The sequence below is a fragment of the Chrysemys picta genome, chromosome 23, assembly GCF_011386835.1.
Source record: "Chrysemys picta bellii isolate R12L10 chromosome 23, ASM1138683v2, whole genome shotgun sequence".
NCBI lineage: Eukaryota > Metazoa > Chordata > Testudines > Emydidae > Chrysemys > Chrysemys picta.
The window spans coordinates 13,470,701-13,488,813 of record NC_088813.1 but is presented as its reverse complement, the minus strand read 5'-3'; the positions used below and the strand labels follow the sequence as shown (position 1 = coordinate 13,488,813).

Sequence of the window (18,113 nt, the reverse complement as noted above, 5' to 3'; positions counted from 1 at the left end):
GTGACTAGATTGAGATGAGGGTGAAAACTAATGGGTATAAAATTGACTCTGTTTGATGGAGGTACAGATGGAGTTACAGCGAATTTGGCATATGGCAGGAAAGTGACCCAGTCTTCTTGGCGGTCATTAAGGAAGCATCAACAGTATTGCTTGAGGATTTGATTTACCTGCTCCATCTGCCTGTTGGTTTGCAGGTGGTAGGCTGAGTAGATGGAAGAGTTCAATTCCAGGAGTTTAGAGTTTGCACTAGAACCGGCAAGTAAATTGTGGACCCTGATCAGACACTATTCTAGTTGGCAATCTGTGGAGATGAAAAACATGGTTTAGGAAAAGGGAGGCTGTTTCCTCAGTGGTGGAGAGAGTGAAAAGAAAGTGTGCTATCTTAGTGAAAAGATGAACTACAACCAGGATGACTTTGTAACCTTGGGAGTGAGGTTGTTCTACAATGAAGTTCAACAAGACCACACACCAGGGCTGAGGTGGGGTGGGCAGAAGCAAGAGTAGAACAAGCAGTTTAGCACATGGGCACTTGCTCGGAAAGCACAGGTTGAAGGAGCTGGCTTCCCCCCCACCCCCTCAACATCACGACTCACCCCGGCCATCAGAAACTTCGTACCACCAAGTTTGGAGACTTATGGAAGCCAAAATGGCCAGCCACTGGTGTATCCTGGCAAATTCTCAATACTTCAAGTCTGGGTTGACCTGGAATGTAAAAGCACTTCGCATGATACAGTAGACCATCAGGCAAGTGGAAATCTGAGTTGAGCAGGGTGTCAGAGGTATCAAGCCTCTGACAGATTTTGGCCACTTGCTGGTCTTTTGGGAGTAGTGTCTGAATAAGGGACAGCAAATCCTAGGCTGTGGTTCCATAAAATTAGCTGATCGTTGCACAGTAGCTCAGGAAGCAGTGTTCAGTTTGGCATATTCGTCCTTGCGGGAAAGGGCATCTGCTTTCCCATTTTGTGACCCAGGGTGGTAGGTAATGAGGAAATCAAACCTGGTAAAGAAAAGTGGCCAACGGATCTGCCATTGATTAAGATTATGGGCCATTCAAAGAACTTAGAGTAAGGACCTGGACTGGGTACCAACCCTGCTCCAAAAGATATCTCCATTCTTCAAATGCGGTTTTGATTGTGAGCAGTAAATTGTTCCAGATACCATAGCTTTCTCAGCAGTGGTTAGTTTACAGGAATGATATACACAAGGATGGAGTCGGTTATGTGGGCCTGCATTTTGCAGAAGTACAGCCCTGATTACAAAGTTTGAGGTATCTGCTTCCACAGTAAAAGGTTTGGCAGAGTCTGAACACACAAGAACAGGAGCTGAAGTGAAACCTTTATTTAGCTGATTGAAGGCTGATCATCTCTCTGCCAACCAGACAAAACAAAACCGTTTTTGGAGGAGTGCAGTTACCATTGACGCTAGCTGGGAGAAGTCTTTCATGAAGTGCCAACAAAAATTGGCAAATCCAAGAAATTGCTAAACCTCCTTGACATCCTTTTGGGGCATTCCACATAGTAATGGCAGACACTTTCCATGGGTCCATTGTTAGGCCCCCTGGAGAAATTATGTAACTGAGGAACTTGTTAGTGTCCTTGTCAAATTCACATTTCTTCAGTTTGGCATAGAAGTCATTCTGGTGAAGTCTGACAAGGACAAGGCAAATGTGTTGCTCATGTAGCTTCTGTTTTTTGGAGAAAAGAACAAAAAAAAAAATTTGAACCAGCACGCCCCAGAAAATTTTGTTCACAAAATGCTGAAATGTAGCAAGTGTGTTACACAGCCCAAATGGCATATCTAAGTTCTCAAAATGTCCATATTAAGTGTGGAATGCGGTCTTCCATCTAGCATTGGCCACCAAGCCCCAGAATTCCACAGCAAACCTGGTGACTGGCCTATTGACTTGGCGTAGGTTCTGAAGCACGCTTTCGGAAGAGCAGGGACAATACAGGTCATCGAAAACAATCAGCAGGGCTTGGATAAATTCCTCAAGTTGCTTCAGCAGGGTGCTGGAAGTCTCCCAGAGGGGGAGGATGCCCAAGCCAGGGCCTCCCTGATTAACAGGGTGATAAGCCCCACTCGTACCTGGTCAGTGGGAAATGACAGGGGTCATAGCATTGACTCAGGAAGCTTCAAAAATTAATGCGGTCACCAGCGGAAATCTTTGGTTCACAAGGCACCTGGGCCCCAGGTAGCAAGATCTGGGCCTGCATGGCCATGATCTTAGTCTACAACCTCTGCAAGGTGTCCATTACCTCTGTTAGGAAGAGAGAGGCCCTAATGGAGTCCAACCTCACAGCTGAGCCCAGTCTTTGGTCTCTCTCTTTTGGGCTTCTCAAACTCTCTCAAGGACACAGCTGGGACATGGGTGGTCAGGCCTAATAGTCAGACCCATGGGGGAAGCTAGTCTGGAGTTTAGAGCAAAGCTGAGCTGGAGTCAAGAACTGGGGCCATGGGACATGTGGGTGCAGAGTTGAAAGCAGAGGGTCAGAACCAGGGATCAGATGCCAAATGCCAGAGCCAATGGGTGAGCTGGAGACTTGGTCAGGAAGCGAAGCCAGAGGTCAGAACCACAGGTGTCAAGGATGAAGAAGGGTAGGGGCTGAACTGGGCTCAAGAGCAGGTGAGGCAGGAGCAGATACAGGAAGCACTGCAGGCAGGGAATGCATTGAGCAGCCAGTGAGCGCTGGCTGTCACTGAGTTAAACAACAGGTAAGTCTGCCCCTCCATCAGTCAAGAAGTTCTATCAATCAGGCAGCCCCTGTCAGGATCAGCTGTGTCTAGTATGTTACTAGGAGACTGCCAGGACTGCAGCTGGCTCCCTACTACTAACTCCTACACCCGCTCCAATTGGGTTTCTGTCCTCTTCACTCAAACTGCTTTCACCAAAGTCTCCATTGACCTCATCCTGAGCAATTCTCCTGGACGCTATTTCATCTTGTTTCAACTTGATCTTTTCCGCTCCCTTTTGATACTGTTAATCGCTTCCTTCTCATGGACATTCTATCCTCCACTGGTTTTCATAATACCATCCTCCCCTGGTTTTCTTCCTACTTTTTGACCAATCCTTCAGCATCTGTTTCAGCAGATCCTCTTCCTTCCCCCTACTGCCCTCTATGGAGGACCCCCATGGCTTTGTCCGGAGCCCCCTCTTCTTTTTCACCTACACCTTGTCATTGGGAGACCTCATCTATTCTTCTGTATGTGGATTACTCTGTTCTAGTGTGGAGAAATAAACTCTTCTTCCTCTGTTCAGTCTCTCATCACTCACTGGCATTTCATTGTAGGTGGCCTGCACTCCTTTCAAACTTCATTGCCAAAACTGAATTCTAAACCTTTTCTCCACCCCCCACTCCAGCCCCATTCCATTCCTGAGCAATACCTCAATTCTTCCTGTCACCTAATCTGCAATCTCCAGGTCACCTTTGATTTTTTTTCACCGTCTTTCTCCCTGCACATACAGTCCATAGCCAAGTCTGTCACTAAAATTCTGTCTTTCCTATCTCAGCAGCCAAATCACTTGTCCATGCCCTAGAATTTGAAGAAAAGATTGGGGAACATGAACACCAACCACAGGAGGAACTAGAGACAGTAAGCCTCCCTCTGACTTCTTAAAAGTGTATCCTACTTAAAGAGTGAGACGTATAGAAATCAATGCAATGAATGGTGATTTAGTAGGTTAATGGACATTTTCCACATAATTCTCAGTGGAAAAAATTGTAAGTAAGACCAATGGTAAGACTACAAACCTACTGTTTTCTCACACATCCCATTGTCCTCTATGTATCCTATCACTTTTTCTAAAGGCTAGACACACACCATGTTTCAGGGCATGCCCCGATTGCTAAATGATTAGTTAGGAAGAAGCTTCAGCTTTGAGCATTTTATTTCATAATTGTTCACTACAGGGTTTCTTGCTCCATCCTCTGAAGCATTTGGTGATGCTGCTCACTTTGAGTGACTAGACGGTGTGACAAAGCTCTGTCCTTGTCTCCATAGGTCCTGCGTTTTCCTGATGGATTTCACTAGCCTGAGAGGCTCACTGTGACCCTCCCCTTAACCCTTCTCTCTCTAGAGACAAGGGTCACAGTCTACTGAGCCATTTTCATCATAAGCCAGCAAGGGAGGTGAGAAGAAGCTATCCTCCCTTGCACAGTCTCTGTCTCCCAGTCTGGTGATTAATGAGGGGGGCAAACGGGGGGGAGCCTGGGCCCATCCTAGGCTCCAGCCCAGGTACCCTAATAGTATCAGCTATGGTGTAGCTGACCTTTTAGGAACAGGACACATACAATTCCCTGGGCTATTTCCACACACACACAGTGTGTGTGTGTGTGTGTGTGTGTGTGTGTGTGTGTGTGTGTGTGCGCACACAGCTCAGTCTCTCCAACAGCACAACCTCCTGGCATGCGTGCGCACCTGACTAACTGGGAGGCTTTTAACTGAGTTTCAGCCAGCCCCTGATTGGCTTCAGGTGTCCCAATCAATCTAGCATCCTCCCTGCCTTCTGGAAAGCTCTTAATTGGCCCCAGGTGTCTTAATTGACCTGGAGCAGCTGCCATTTACTTATCCTGGTACCAGGAATTTGTTTAACCTGGGGCTAATATATCTGTCTCCCACTACTTTTCTATAGTCATCTGGCCTTGCCCCGTCACAACGGATTATCTATTGGTGAGAGTCAGTATGCTAATTCCTATTTTCCTCTGTCTCCCTATTTCTCCACATCTCTCTCTCCTTTCTTGGCATGATCACAACCACGGTCACACAGGAGTACTAATTTGGAGCATCTTGCAGTATGCACTGAGCAGGATCATGCTATTTGTACAGTAGCTATGGGTCACAAGCAGGCTGGATGTTAAATCTATAACAGTCTCAACATCTGAAGATCTAGTGTGAAGATCTCAGCTTCATTGTTTCCAGGACACCACTTACAAAATATGTTAGAAAGCAAATGCAGAATAGAGCCTTCATAATAATTTTTTTCACCTAGCCTCAGAAGAGATGTTTGTTCTTGATTTTTCTTATCAACAAGAAACTGTCGTCATTCTAAGTAATGAACATACTTTGACTTACACAACCTTTCAACAGAGTGTTTCAGGAATTATGATGTAACTAACATCCTTCGATTCCAATCAGATTAATAGTTCCACAAAGGGTAATTTACTTAAATTGCCTTTCAAAGATGAGTTGCAAAAAAACGAACCCTGACACTAACTGAATATAGTGATATGCTGAATTCCTTACATACTAAGGATAAGAGGAATGTTCAGCAAAGTTATTTTGAATGCATCAGCTGCCCAGAAGCTGCATATTATTATTCCTTCTCTTCTACAATGAGCTGAGGGGTGAAAACATTATCTATTATACCTGCTATACAAGTTCACTGAAAGAGAGGCCTTTTCTGGACTAGGAGAAAAAGGTGCTTTTTCAATCAAGTTAGCTCAGACAAGCTATCTTAATTCTATTGCAAACCCCACTTAATACTGTTTTCCCTTTGCACTGAGCCGTTAGCCAAAATTCAGGGACTTGCAGAGTTGTTTTAGGATCAGAAATTGGTGATACGAGTCAGATACAAGCCTTTATGTACTTTTTTTGCAAAATAATATTACACTATGTCTTGTTTCCCTGAACACACTAACAAACCACAGCAGGCAGTTTCTTTTCTCAGAAATCCCCAAGTCTGCCATTCCAGTGAGTACTGTCGCCAAGAAACCATGTCCCTCTGCTTCCATTCAGGGTCATACTTGCAACTCCTTGTCCGGTCTGGCTTTTTGTCTCCAACACCCACTACCTGCAGCTGATATCCTCACGTAGATCCTGCATTTGCAACCAGGGTTAGCACTCTATACAAATTAGCCCCAAATCCTGTAGCTATTCTTACGACATAAAGGGGCTTGATTGTCCCATCCTCCTTTTGAGCTTGAAAATGCTTGGCACACCCATTAGCTTCAGGGAGTTTCTGAGATGGTCTATGGACCCAAGACTCCTCCACGGGTAGCCATTAACACCTTTCAGCATAATATGAATATAGGTTTTAATATTTAGGCTCTATCTCGATCTGCAAAAAATCACTATAAAGGTGTCAGACTGTATCTATGTTGGTATTAAGTGGGGTTTTCAATTGATTTAAACTCGCTCAATTAAGCTAACTTAATTTGGGGGGTGGGGGTACCTTTTTCTCCTAATCCAGACAAGGCCACAAATAAGCATCAGAGAAGTTAAGTGATGGACTGTGGGGTTTGACTAAATTGGGGTACAACAAAATAAGGTAACTAAAACCATTTGGCTTCAGTGGACTACTGGGGTCAGACAACAGTAACACATTGCATGATTTTGTTCTACATACAGTAGGAGGCAGATGTGTGATTTGACCATTTTAAAAAGAAATGTAAATTATACATCGAGTGCCCAGTTTATTTTGTGTGTCTTTCATTGTTTATAAACAAGTGATCTAAAAGACAGTTGTCAGTACAGTACTTAAATACTTTTCAAAACAAACTATAACAGATGATAGGGATTCCAGCTGAGATGAAGCATTAAAAAGGAAATCAGGTGTCAATTTCTTAATGTGTATAGAATACCTCAGGAATGATCAAGGAAGATGGGCAGAGAAGTACTTCTACTACTGGAACACTACAAAAAAAGGGCCACATGATCTGAGTACCCATTTGCTAAACCAAAATTATGGACAGAATGAAAATGACCTTTTTATAATTCTAGCAAGAAGTGTATAGCTGTGAACCTGAAACTTCCAAATCTCATCTACTAAATTGTGTTTCAATACACTCTCTTCCCTCCTCCTGTATTTCCATTAAGACTTTTTAGGTCATTATTTTATACAGTGCACGCATGTCGATTGTCCATACTTATGCCAGAACTAATTGTTATGCTAATAAGTAGAGGCTTTTATACCATATTATGTGTCTAAGAACTGTTTCCAGTATTTTTTTTTTAAGAAAAGAAATACCCAAAATCAAACGAGCACTATCTTTTACTATGCAAATAGTGACACATGAAATACAAAGGAAGAAGGCTTATTCTTACATCACTGTTTTTGTGGTTTTTTTTTTAATGGGGGACAAGATGGGTCAGCAAAAAGAAGAACAGGAGTACTTGTGGCACCTTAGAGACTACGGTAACAAATTTATTAGAGCATAAGCTTTCGTGGACTACAGCCCACTTCTTCGGATGCGGGAGCCCTTTCTGAGCCACGAAGAACGCTGTAAGGGAGTGGGAGGACAAAGACACAAACCGTATAACGTCCGTCCTGATTTATTTTGTTGCACTAAAAATGCAAATACTGAAAGGGGGTTGACAGCAGCCTTCCGCCACGATCTTGTTAGCTGATGGATAGGGGACACCCCACACCAATGGTTTGACTTGACAATTACGGCCGCAGCTAAATGCTTTTGGGAGGAAGAGGGAGAAGCGACCTCCTACTTCCGCTTTAGTTCTGCTACTGGTTTCACATGCCCCTCGTTGAATGTAAGGCTTCCTCCTTTACAAAAAGGAGAACTAGAGAAACCTGTATTCGACCCGTACACTCTCCCAACCCAAGAAACCCCTGGATATTTGAAACGTTCACACTGTTAAACCATGACCGTGCTCAGTTTATTGCGGGAAACAGTGAACTAGGCTTCTTGGGGGGATTGCGGGTGCGGGGAGCGGGAAACAGCGCAGAGCAAGGTGAGCTCCACCTGAGACAACAGAGGAAGTTGCTGGGTTGTGCGCCTGCTGCAATCGGTGCGTTGCCCCTTTAATTGTGTCCTCAGCCCTCGGGCGTCTCTGACCGACGCCCACGTCAGCAAATACCTTTTGTTTCTGTCGCGTTCGGCCTTGCGGGCGGGACCCGCAAAATTGCGTTAAAGTGACCAAGAGCCCCAGCCTAGAGCCCGGGGAATCCCGCACCCACCTCCCGCAGCCCGCAGCACCCAGCCGGTAAGTGGCGGCTCCGCAGCCGGGCGGACTGGGCGCTGGGCGCTGAACGGGCCCCCGCCCGGACAGCGGCTGGCTCTGCGGACCCGAAGCGGGCGGGCGGGCGGGCGCTCCCAGCCCCGGGCGCTCTCCGGAGCCGAGCTTCAGCCCCGAGCGAGCCGCGCTCGCAGGGGGACCCGAGCGGGCGCCATTTGTAGCCCGGGCGCTGCTGGAAAGGGCCGGGACTGGCAACAAAGGGCTGGTGGGGAGCGGGAGCGCGGCGGCGGCGAAGGGGGAAGGAGACACTGCACCCAGTTGCAAAAGGGGAGGGTTGTGTTTCGTGCAGATACACCGGTCCCGGGCGGAGCCGCACACGGGAGGCTGCGGACAGCGGCGCCGGAGCTCCGGGGATGGGGCAGCCCCGTGCCAAGCCGCCTGGCGCGGTGGCCCGATCACGGGCACTGATGCTTCGCCCGCTTAGGAGACAGCCGGGCGACAGCTGCTGCCGTGAGCTGGGATTTCTCGTATCCGGAGCCCGCCCGCACCGATCTCCGAGCGGGCGTGCCTCGCGCCCTCGGGCGGCCCTGGCTCCCCGGGCTGGAAGGGCCACTTCAGACTGGGCGTGCGGGTGATTGACGGCGCCCTCCGCCAATGCCGTCGCGTTGGCGCAGGGGCGGTAGTTTCTGTGCCCGCTGAGATTTGTGCAGGAGGCACTGGGTTCCCTCTGCCGTCCTGGTCCTTCTGGGCAGAGGATGCAATCGTGCCCCAAGGTACCCGGTGACCGGATATCAGGCAGGACCACTCGTGAACCGTACCCCTCATAGCTGTTAAAAGGATGGTTCTTCTTTCCCGTTGCTGACTCTGTCACGGGTTTTTGAAAGTTTTCACTGAGTTTTGCTCCGTTTTAGGATATAAATGCACTAAGCTGGAGCATCCAACTGAGGCATCTCATCTGCTCTATCAAAATAGTCTCGCTTCTCTCTCCCTTATGCTAATGCGGGCTGATCCTTGGGGGGGGGGGGGTGAGGAGACTATATGGTCTCACTGTATCCTTTTATTAAAGAAAAATGTTTTTGAAATTGTTCAGCAACCTTGGTTTACATGTCGCCTGTCAAGATGGTAATTATTCTTTATTGTAGAGCAACGCTTCCTGTTTACCTTCTTTTTGGAATGGAGATTTCTTCCCATCAATTTCATCTTCTTCAGCAACTGAATGAGCAGCGCAAGCAAGACTTATTCTGTGACTGCAGTATCCTAGTTGAGGGGAAAGTCTTCAAAGCACATCGAAATGTGCTGTTTGCCAGTAGTGGTTATTTCAAAATGCTCCTTTCCCAAAGCTCAAAAGAGACTAGTCAGCCAACCACAGCTACTTTTGAGGTCTTCTCTCCTGCTACCTTCACAGTTATTCTGGACTTTGTATATTCAGGAAAACTGTCTCTCACTGGTCAAAATGTGATTGAAGTAATGTCCGCTGCTAGTTATCTGCAGATGACAGATATTCTTAGTGTATGTAAGACCTTCATTACATCCTCACTGGAGATTAATGAAAAAGAGAAGGATCACTACTTCACCCTCTCAGCCAAAAGGGTCAACAGTAGGTTTGACTGCCCACCTTTTTATAGATCAAGAAGGAAAGTTAAAAGCAACCCCATCAGTTCTCACTTAATTCCAGATCAAAAGGCAGGCATGGTGAATGAAAATTCCTGGACCAATAACAGGAACCACTCATCTTCACAAATGAATGTCCAACTGCAAGAAACACCATTATCCAAAAGAGGCCAAAAGCTTGGCTCAGTGAAAAAGCGCCAAAGGCGTCTAGGACTGTCACAGTCCCATGACTTTCTGAAATATAAATCAAACAAACCTGATGAGGCCAGTGGAAGTTGCAGTGCTTCAGAGACTAACCACATTTCTCAATCCAAAGAGCAAATTCAGTTTGACACGGAGAACAACACCGCTCATACGGGGTACCGATGTGATCAAGAATCAAAGGTGATACCAAAGAAATGGTCTGTTGCTCAGCTGGAACAAGAACTTTCAAGAACTTCCCCGGTGTATATGGATTTAAAAGCAGATGAACTGTATACCTCTGTGCCCACGATTCTAGGTGTAATGGGTGGTTGGAATGAAGGTAAGAGAAGATATAATTTTATAAGGTGTTTGTCTTCAGACTTTTCTCAGGGTTCTCTTGGAAAAGATCCTGGGTGTCTGCGAAACCTTGGAAAGACACAATCATGTGTATATGCCCGAACTTTAAGCTTCATTATGCTTTCTTAATTCAGTGTAACACCTAAGGAATAAGGAGAGAGAAGCAATATAGTCTAGTGGGTGGGGATCTAGACTCTGAGCCAGAAGACTTGAGCTAGATCCTCAGCTGGTGTGACTTCCATGGAGCTCTGAGACATTTTACACCAGGCTGAGGATCTGAACTCTAGTTTCTACTCCTGGTTCTACCACTGATCTGCTGTGACACCTCAGGTAAGTTACTTCATTTCTCTGTCCTTCCCCTCTTCCTCACCGGCTTTATCTGTCTTGTTTATTTAGATAGTTCCTGCCCCAAAGAGCTTGCAGTCTTTCATGCTAATGTACCTATAGCACAATGGAGTCCCAACCTCGGTACCACTAAGTGCTACAGTAATAGCTTGTGCATTTATTAGACCTAAATCCTTCATATACTTACACATGAGTAATCTTATTGACTGCAGTGATACTGTTCAGGTGCATAAGTGTTTGCAGGATTGGGTTCAAGGAGGTTTACTTTATGCAATCAATGGTAGAGATATTAAGTACAGTATAAGAAAGCAATCAGTGTGACCAAAGAAATTAACAGCAATTTGCACTAAACTAGAATTGCATTATTGATGATCCACGCTCTGCCAAATGAAATACTTACTATTAAACATTTGAAGTGTATATTCATTCATATTGCATATATTTAAGAAATTTTGCAATTCACAATAATTTGCTTTTCAATCATTCTGACGGCAAAAGCTACTGAAACCGTTGAAGGTTAAGTGTTCCTCAATGAGTTACACTGCAGGAAATGTCTTAAACATTAGTAAAATAAGGAGTACCCAATGGGAGAGGGAAGAGAAGAGTTCTGTATATTCATGTGTACAATACTGAACATATTCACAGATTTTAAGGGGAAACAAAATAAGTTGGTTTAAAAAACAATGGGTTCCTTATGACTAAAAGTCCATATTAACCGCTGTGGCTGTAAGATCGCTGTGACAGACTTAAATCTGAGTCACAGCTGTGCCTAAAGGAAATTTAGAAAACTGCTTAGTATAGTTTAGTAGTAGCATGGTGCACCATCACAAGTAAGAACCAGACTGTAGTCTTGGGTTTAGCCTTTTCCTGAATTGGCATGGATTGCCATTACTCCAAGCCCCACATTAGCCATTTAGCTGCTTCGGTCTTGAACGTCAGGCAGATCCCCTCGCCATGTAAGGCAGAGAGGGAATTAAATGTGAGTCTCCCACATCTCACGAGTGCTCTTGCCCCTGGGGTAAAAGTTATGATAGTTATCTTTCCTCCCACCCCCAGGAACTATTTGGGGAATTCATGTCAAATATGTGAATAATTTCAGGTTGACAAACTACATTTTTTGACAAACTACTCATATGAAAAAAATTCAGTCAGCTCTAACTGGTAGCAGCTTACTTACTACCTGAGGGATTGCCTCTCTCTCTCTCCATGCCATACTGCAACTGCTGTGGTCATCAAAGGTGCTTTGGCTACACCCTCCCCCATTATAAAAGAGAAGAAATGTGGTCTCTGTGAGGGCTCAGACTTAACTTGCTTCCCCACCCTTGGTCCAAAATAGTCTGAATTTGATGCCTTTCTGGATATACTGCAAAAGACCTCTGTTTAAGAGGATTTTTGGAAAGGCTTAGAATGGGCTTTCTTGAGGAACGGACTAGGTGGCTGGCAGAATTCTGTGGAATTTATTTTAATGCTGCTGAGATCTAATTGTATTTTTTGTATACATTACATAAAGGCACCTTGAGTCTTGGAATGATGTCTTTATTTTAAATTAAACAAATATTCATCTGGTTTCTAAAACATTATCTGAAGCAAGAATCCAATATGTAGGCATCTGAAAACTTATGCATGTTAAGACACCTTCTGTATGGATGTAAATAACCTAGTTTAGGGTCAGTCTGTCTAGGACAGAATCCACTATCTAAATCAGTTCACCAAGTATTTGACTTTTTATTAAGTTGGAAAAATTATGCAGTGGGAGAGGAGGAGGGTTGCAGTTGTGGTTTGGGTTCTTTTCTCTCAAGTGACAGATTATAGGAAAAGCTAACTTTGCTTCAACAAATGTGTCTAGGGAAGAGACTATTGATGTTTACCTAACAAATAGGATTTTCTCTGTAACAGATGATCTACTTAAGATGAGATTCAAGTGCCCCTTCTGCACCCATACAGTGAAACGGAGAGCAGACATGAAGCGGCATCTTCGATGTCACACAGGGGAACGACCTTATCCGTGTGAGGCATGTGGGAAAAAGTTCACAAGATTAGAGCACCTACGTAGCCATTTCCAAACAGTATGTCATTTGCCTAAAGACTGGTTTTCTCAAAAAATGAAATTTATGTTGGCAACAGCAGTTTATTATCCAGAACTAGCCCCACAGAGTCACTCATCTTACTGCTCTTCAGTGGCCTGTATAAAATAATTTAGTAGTCTCAGTTGAGGAACTGGGCAAGTGTCTACATCACAACACTAGCCATCACATTTACCATTAAAATTAGCACCTTTGATGGTAGCATAACATGGCTTTTGTGGTAAAGAGACCATAGAGCCTGAACTTTTCTCTCTTGTCCCTAAATGTTAAGCTGGAGGAGGTCTTTTGGAACAGTGAAAAGAAACTTGCACTGTAGCTCCATGTGCTGCATCTGTTATGTGCACAAATAGGACTTTGGTCTCAAAACTTATGGACTTATTCTTCAGTGAAGACAAGTGCCTTTTACATGTAAAGTAATAGGATTTTGAAACAACTAACACTATAACATAGCATTTTCTAAAAAAAACCTTAAGCAGTACTTAAAAGAAAGGGCCATAATAAAAAGCACAACAGGTACAGTTTAGAAAAAATGGTCTTCAAATGACTGAGATTGAGTTGTGTTGGAGAACAAAGTAGCCACAAAGTGGTAGCAGATAGATTAAAAGCTGTTTTTTTTTTTTGGTTGGTTTTTTTTTTTGCTACTTAAGAGTTGGAAAATCAGGCTTTAAGTACTGAAATAGTGTGGCGTTTCTATTACTTTTTTTAAGTATCCCATCTTTTTGTCTTGGTGCACAGATACACCATGCCTATGTGAATACCTGGAACCAGTTAGTAACTTGGTTTCCAGTTTAAATAAAAAGATGGTTGTACACCTCTACCTTGATATAACTCTGTCCTCGGGAGCCAAAAAAACAAAAAAAAACCCAACTTACCATGTTATAGGTGAAACCGCATTCTATCGAACTTGCTTTGATCCACTGGAGTGCACAGCCCCCCCCGGAGCACTGCTTTATTGCGTTATATCCAAATTAGTGTTATATCGGGTTGCATTATATCGGGGTAGAGGTGTACCACAGAAGCAGTGCATTCTGTCCTAATTGTGCCTTTTGTTGCATAAACACCTGGTTAGAAAAAAAGTTTTCCCCTTATGATAAGCAGATACACAACTAATAAAATAGACTCTTAAGAAACAAGATGAAAATTAATCAGAGATAGATAATGATCCAGTGTACTTGTACTAGAGACTTTATTAAATAAATCAGTACAGATGTGTTGGTTCTTGCTCTAGAAGTCTCATGCTTATAATCCCCTTTACTTATTTTTAGGGTGATCTAATGCATTTCTCAGTTTTTAAAAATATTATTGTAGATGTTTTCTCAAAAACAAAACAAAACATTCTATTAACCCTTCTTTAGATGAAAGCTGACATTTTCCATTTTAAATCTCTATAGATACATCAAGCTGGCAAATTAATCTGCAGGAAGTGTAAGAATCATGTCACCGACCTAACAGGACATGTGGTTCAACAAGGAACAAGGCGCTACAGACTATGTAAGGAATGTCTAGTTGAAGCAGGTATTGATAGCATTCGTGATGACTTAGATGCAGAACATCCTCTTCCTATCTCTCTAGGAGACAACATTTCTGGGTGGCACCTGGATGAAGAGCACAGATCAGATGTAGAGATGGTGGAGGATGAACCTGATAAATTTGTCATCCAACAAGTTGATGATAGCACAGATGAGACTGAAGAAAAAGTGAAACCAAATCCTAGATAGTTGTATTTGGAGTGAAATCTACTAGTGCTCATCTCATCACTGACTTACTACGTCTTGCCGGTTGAGACAATGATCTACTTAATTAATAGATCCTTTTTAACAATGCTGTATGGGAGCAAAATAAGGCCTACAATCTAATGTGCACATAGTTTTGGACATTCCTTTGTGTCCATAGGAACTTCTTTCCAACTACATTTTTTGCTACAATGTAAAGATCCCTGAAAATTGGCCAGAAACAACTGAATATCTAGAGAGCTATTAACAGGGCCGGCTTCAGGCACCAGCTTCTCAAGCAGGTGCTTGGGGCGGCCGCTCGGGAGAGAGGGGGCAGGTCCAGGTATTCGGCAGCAATTCGGTGGACGGTCCCTCACTCGGGCTCGGAGTGAAGGACCTCCCGCCGAATTGCCGCTGCAGATAGTGATCGCGGCCGCGGCTTTTTTTTTTTTTTTTTTTTTGGTTTTGGCTGCTTGGGGCGGCCAAAACCCTGGAGCCGGCCCTGGCTATTAACATGACTTATTTTATGGTAAACCAAAGACCACCTCAAAGTACCTGTTTGAATGAAAGTGTGAACCATTTTCCTTCCTTTATTTCAAAGCCTTTGTTAGAACAAAGTTGTTTAAGATGTTCCAGTAATCTAAAGGTATTTCTTCATAGGTTTAATGTTCTGCCAGCTGCATCGAAGAACTACTGAATCAGTTACTATGAAAAACACTTACTAAAGCCAGTAGTTAACATAATACATATTTTCTGTAAATACTGTATTTAACCTATGTACACTTATGAAAAATTTACATTTGATACTTGTAATAAAACTTACAACTAATTAGAATCTGACTAATCTGTTTATTAGAGTAGCATTTTCTCAAATGCTACCCTTTGCTAGTTACAAGAAAAAGCATTTTAAAGAATATCTATATAGAGTAGATTACTGAACAGAATAGATACATTTGGATGGAATGAGTTTGCATCCTCAAATGAACAACATGATTCACATTACTGAGGGTTTTTAAATTTAGACTATCTATATACCTGGAACCAGCTAGAGCAAATGGCCCAGGATAGAGGACTATGGAGATCTGTGGTTGGCGGCCCATACCCCGATTTGGGTGACGGGCATGAATCTGAATAAACAGAGTTGCTTTGAAATAAGAATATTAGAAGTGCAATCTTTACAAAGGGTTTATTTTATTTTTTTAAACAAAGCGTTCAGGACTTGCATTAAACTGCTAAAGGGGATTGGTTAGGCATGATAGGGGAGATTTTCAGGCATCACGATTTAGGAACACAAGTCCTGTTTTCAACTGGGCTTATGACATAAATCCTTCATGCATATTTGGAAGTCTTTACTGTGTTCAGTGTAACAAACAGTATATTAAGTATAGTGACAAGTGAGACTGAGGGCTAAAACATACAAATTTAAAATACAATTTAACTAATTTTAAAAATTTTGTAAACAAATACAGATCATACTTCAAGAATTTGATTTGACTACACAAGATGAATGGCAGTACAGAATTGAGGGGCAGTACAGAATTGAGCCCCTAGTCTACATTGCTGAGCTGTGTGAAAGGCAACTTTCCCTGTTCCTGGATCTATCTTTTTCATCTTTAAGAACCATCTTTGTAGAATGCTCAATCATGTGGACTCAGCAAAACCTTTAGATCCTAGAAACACTGAATTCTTAGTGCTAACTGCTACAACACTTCAAAAGGGAAATGCAAAAAAGAAACACTGGCAGTGGCGAATGGGGGGGGGGGGGGCTCATGAATGGAGAATGTCAGCCTTATGAAGAGAAGCCACAGCTCTCTCCCATACCCAGTTTCTAGTTTTCTCTTTTCTCCCAACATAACTGCAGGAGAACAAATGACTTTCATGAGTTATTAAAAGTCAAACAAAAGGTTCTTGAACAAGCTTTGAAATAGGAGACTATAGACTAAGTAGCAATAATGGGCCTGATTCTCTCCTGTATCCCAGCCCCCTTCACACTGCTCCAGTGACCTAAAGTGACAGCAAACCTGGCAGAAACAGCCTTTAGAGCAGGGATCAGCAACCTTTCCGAAGTGATGTGCTGAGTCTTCATTTATTCACTCTAATTTAAGGTTTCCCGTGCCAGTAATACATTTTAACCTTTTCAGAAGGTCTTTCTATAAGTCTAATATAACTAAACTATTGTTGTATGTAAAGTAAAGAAGGTTTTTAAAATGTTTAAGAAGCTTCATTTAAAATTAAATTAAAATGCACACCCCCAGACCAATGGCCAGGACCTGGACAGTGTGAGTGCCACTGAAAATCAGCTCGTGTGCTGCCTTCAGCATGCGTGCCATAGGTTGCCTACCCCTGCTTTAGAGAATTACACCCTGCCTGCCCCAGAACAGCTCTGCCACTATTTCCTTATAGCCCCGAGTGTAGGAAATGTCAGGACAGAGATGGAGTGTAGCCAGAGCCTATTTGTGCTGTGGTTATCATCAGGCAGTGAATTGCCCCTATGGGGCATGACTATTCTCAGCCTCCAACTGCAATAGATATGAGATTGCTAAGTTTCAACAGGGGCTGAACAGGCCTTCAGACAGTTTAAGAGCTAGTCTACACTAGAAGTGCTGCAGCTGCGCCACTGTAACGCATCTGGTGAAGACACTCTATGCCAACAGGGGAGAGCTGTTCCCACCAACATAGCACTGTCCACACTGGCACTTAAGTCAGTGTAACTTACATCACTCTTGGGGTAGGAGGGCTTATTCACACCCCTGAGCAACATAAGTTATACCCACATAACCTGTAGCATAGACAAGCCCTTAGAAGACGAGTGCACGTAGAATTGAAACTTGTTTTTGGCATGTCCATTCATTAAGGCCTACATACTTTAAACAAATATTTAAAATATAAATTGGTTTGTTTCTTACCTACCAAAGTCCAAAGTTTTACCCAGCAAGTGTCACACCTCCTAAAAGCAAAGCATTTTTCCCCATTACTACAATAACTTTATATAGTATTTTTCTCCATTGTTGATACCTGTTAAAATTAAAAATAATTTCTTTGTAACTTTCATTTAACTGTAAAAGTGCTTTGAGAGTATGTTACACTTCCAGAAGAGACTTGAAAATATCTGAAGTTGAGGTGAAAAGACACAAGGCTGTTCTGAACCCAAGGAGCTGCAACTGTGGTTCTTACCTACATTAGCAAATTTCTTATCCATTGTTCAGCAAGGGTGCAGCTGCCCCTGTGCTACCAATGCATAGTGCAATATAGACCACATGTATCATCAAATACCAAAGTGGCTAGATTTTATGGAGGGGCAGAGGAGACCAGTGCTAAGATAAGTGAATAAAGGGGAGAGAAAGAGAAAGCATGTGAGGTTCAGAGTAAATCAGTAGAAGGCTTTGAAATCAGGATCCAAATTAGTCAATGGGGTAATTTAATTGCAGTTAGTAGATGGAGTTACTTCATGGATGAGTGGGGCCTCAGAGGACATTTTTTCCCATTATGCACTGAAACAGATAATCTAGAAGTATCTGTGAGGAGTATGGAGTTACACTTGTTTTCATGTATGAGAAAGTAGACAGAAGCATTCTGCACAAGCTGAAATCTATTAATCAAACCTATAGTATCTGTAAATGCATGAACCATGCTCTTTTCAAAGATGCAGCCTTCCCAAAAGGTAATGGATATATTTAAAAATAAATATGGAATACAATTAAAAGTATGCCCAAAAATAAAAAAAAGAGACACCTATTTATGTTTGTAGGCACATTATGCTTTCTCCAGTCTGAGCAGGAAACTTCTATTTCCCCCCTTCCCCCCTCAAATAGAGCATTCCTTTTGCATCTAAACTATTTTTTAAAAGTTTACTCACATTTTTAGCTACCAGATTGTAGATGTAAATATGTATCTAACAAAATGAAACATGTGT

At 43.1% G+C, this 18,113-nt stretch overlaps 2 protein-coding genes across 9 annotated transcripts in view; one reads left to right on the top strand and one right to left on the bottom strand.

Annotated features, from left to right (window-relative positions):
• Positions 1-15,035, top strand: part of LOC101935748 (zinc finger and BTB domain-containing protein 8A-like) — a 28,067-nt gene extending 13,032 nt beyond the window's left edge. Inside the window, exons 1-5 of one of the 7 annotated variants that reach the window (XM_065576944.1) lie at positions 7,802-7,935; positions 9,051-10,042; positions 12,301-12,416; positions 13,880-13,979; positions 14,861-15,035. In XM_065576944.1, coding sequence (XP_065433016.1) covers positions 9,082-10,042; positions 12,301-12,416; positions 13,880-13,979; positions 14,861-14,925 — 1,242 coding nt within the window. In that variant the 5' untranslated portion in view covers positions 7,802-7,935; positions 9,051-9,081 and the 3' untranslated portion in view covers positions 14,926-15,035. Of the gene's footprint in view, positions 1-7,801; positions 7,936-9,050; positions 10,043-12,300; positions 12,471-13,879 lie in introns of those variants that run through there. The other 6 variants (XM_065576943.1, XM_065576945.1, XM_065576946.1 and 3 more) reach the window with 6 other exon arrangements.
• ZBTB8OS (zinc finger and BTB domain containing 8 opposite strand) overlaps positions 1-18,113 on the bottom strand; it is a 52,683-nt gene that overhangs the window by 18,451 nt on the left and 16,119 nt on the right. Inside the window, exon 6 of one of the 2 annotated variants that reach the window (XM_065576947.1) lies at positions 17,107-17,147. In XM_065576947.1, coding sequence (XP_065433019.1) covers positions 17,107-17,147 — 41 coding nt within the window. Of the gene's footprint in view, positions 1-15,965; positions 17,148-18,113 lie in introns of those variants that run through there. The other variant, XM_042844740.2, reaches the window with a different exon arrangement.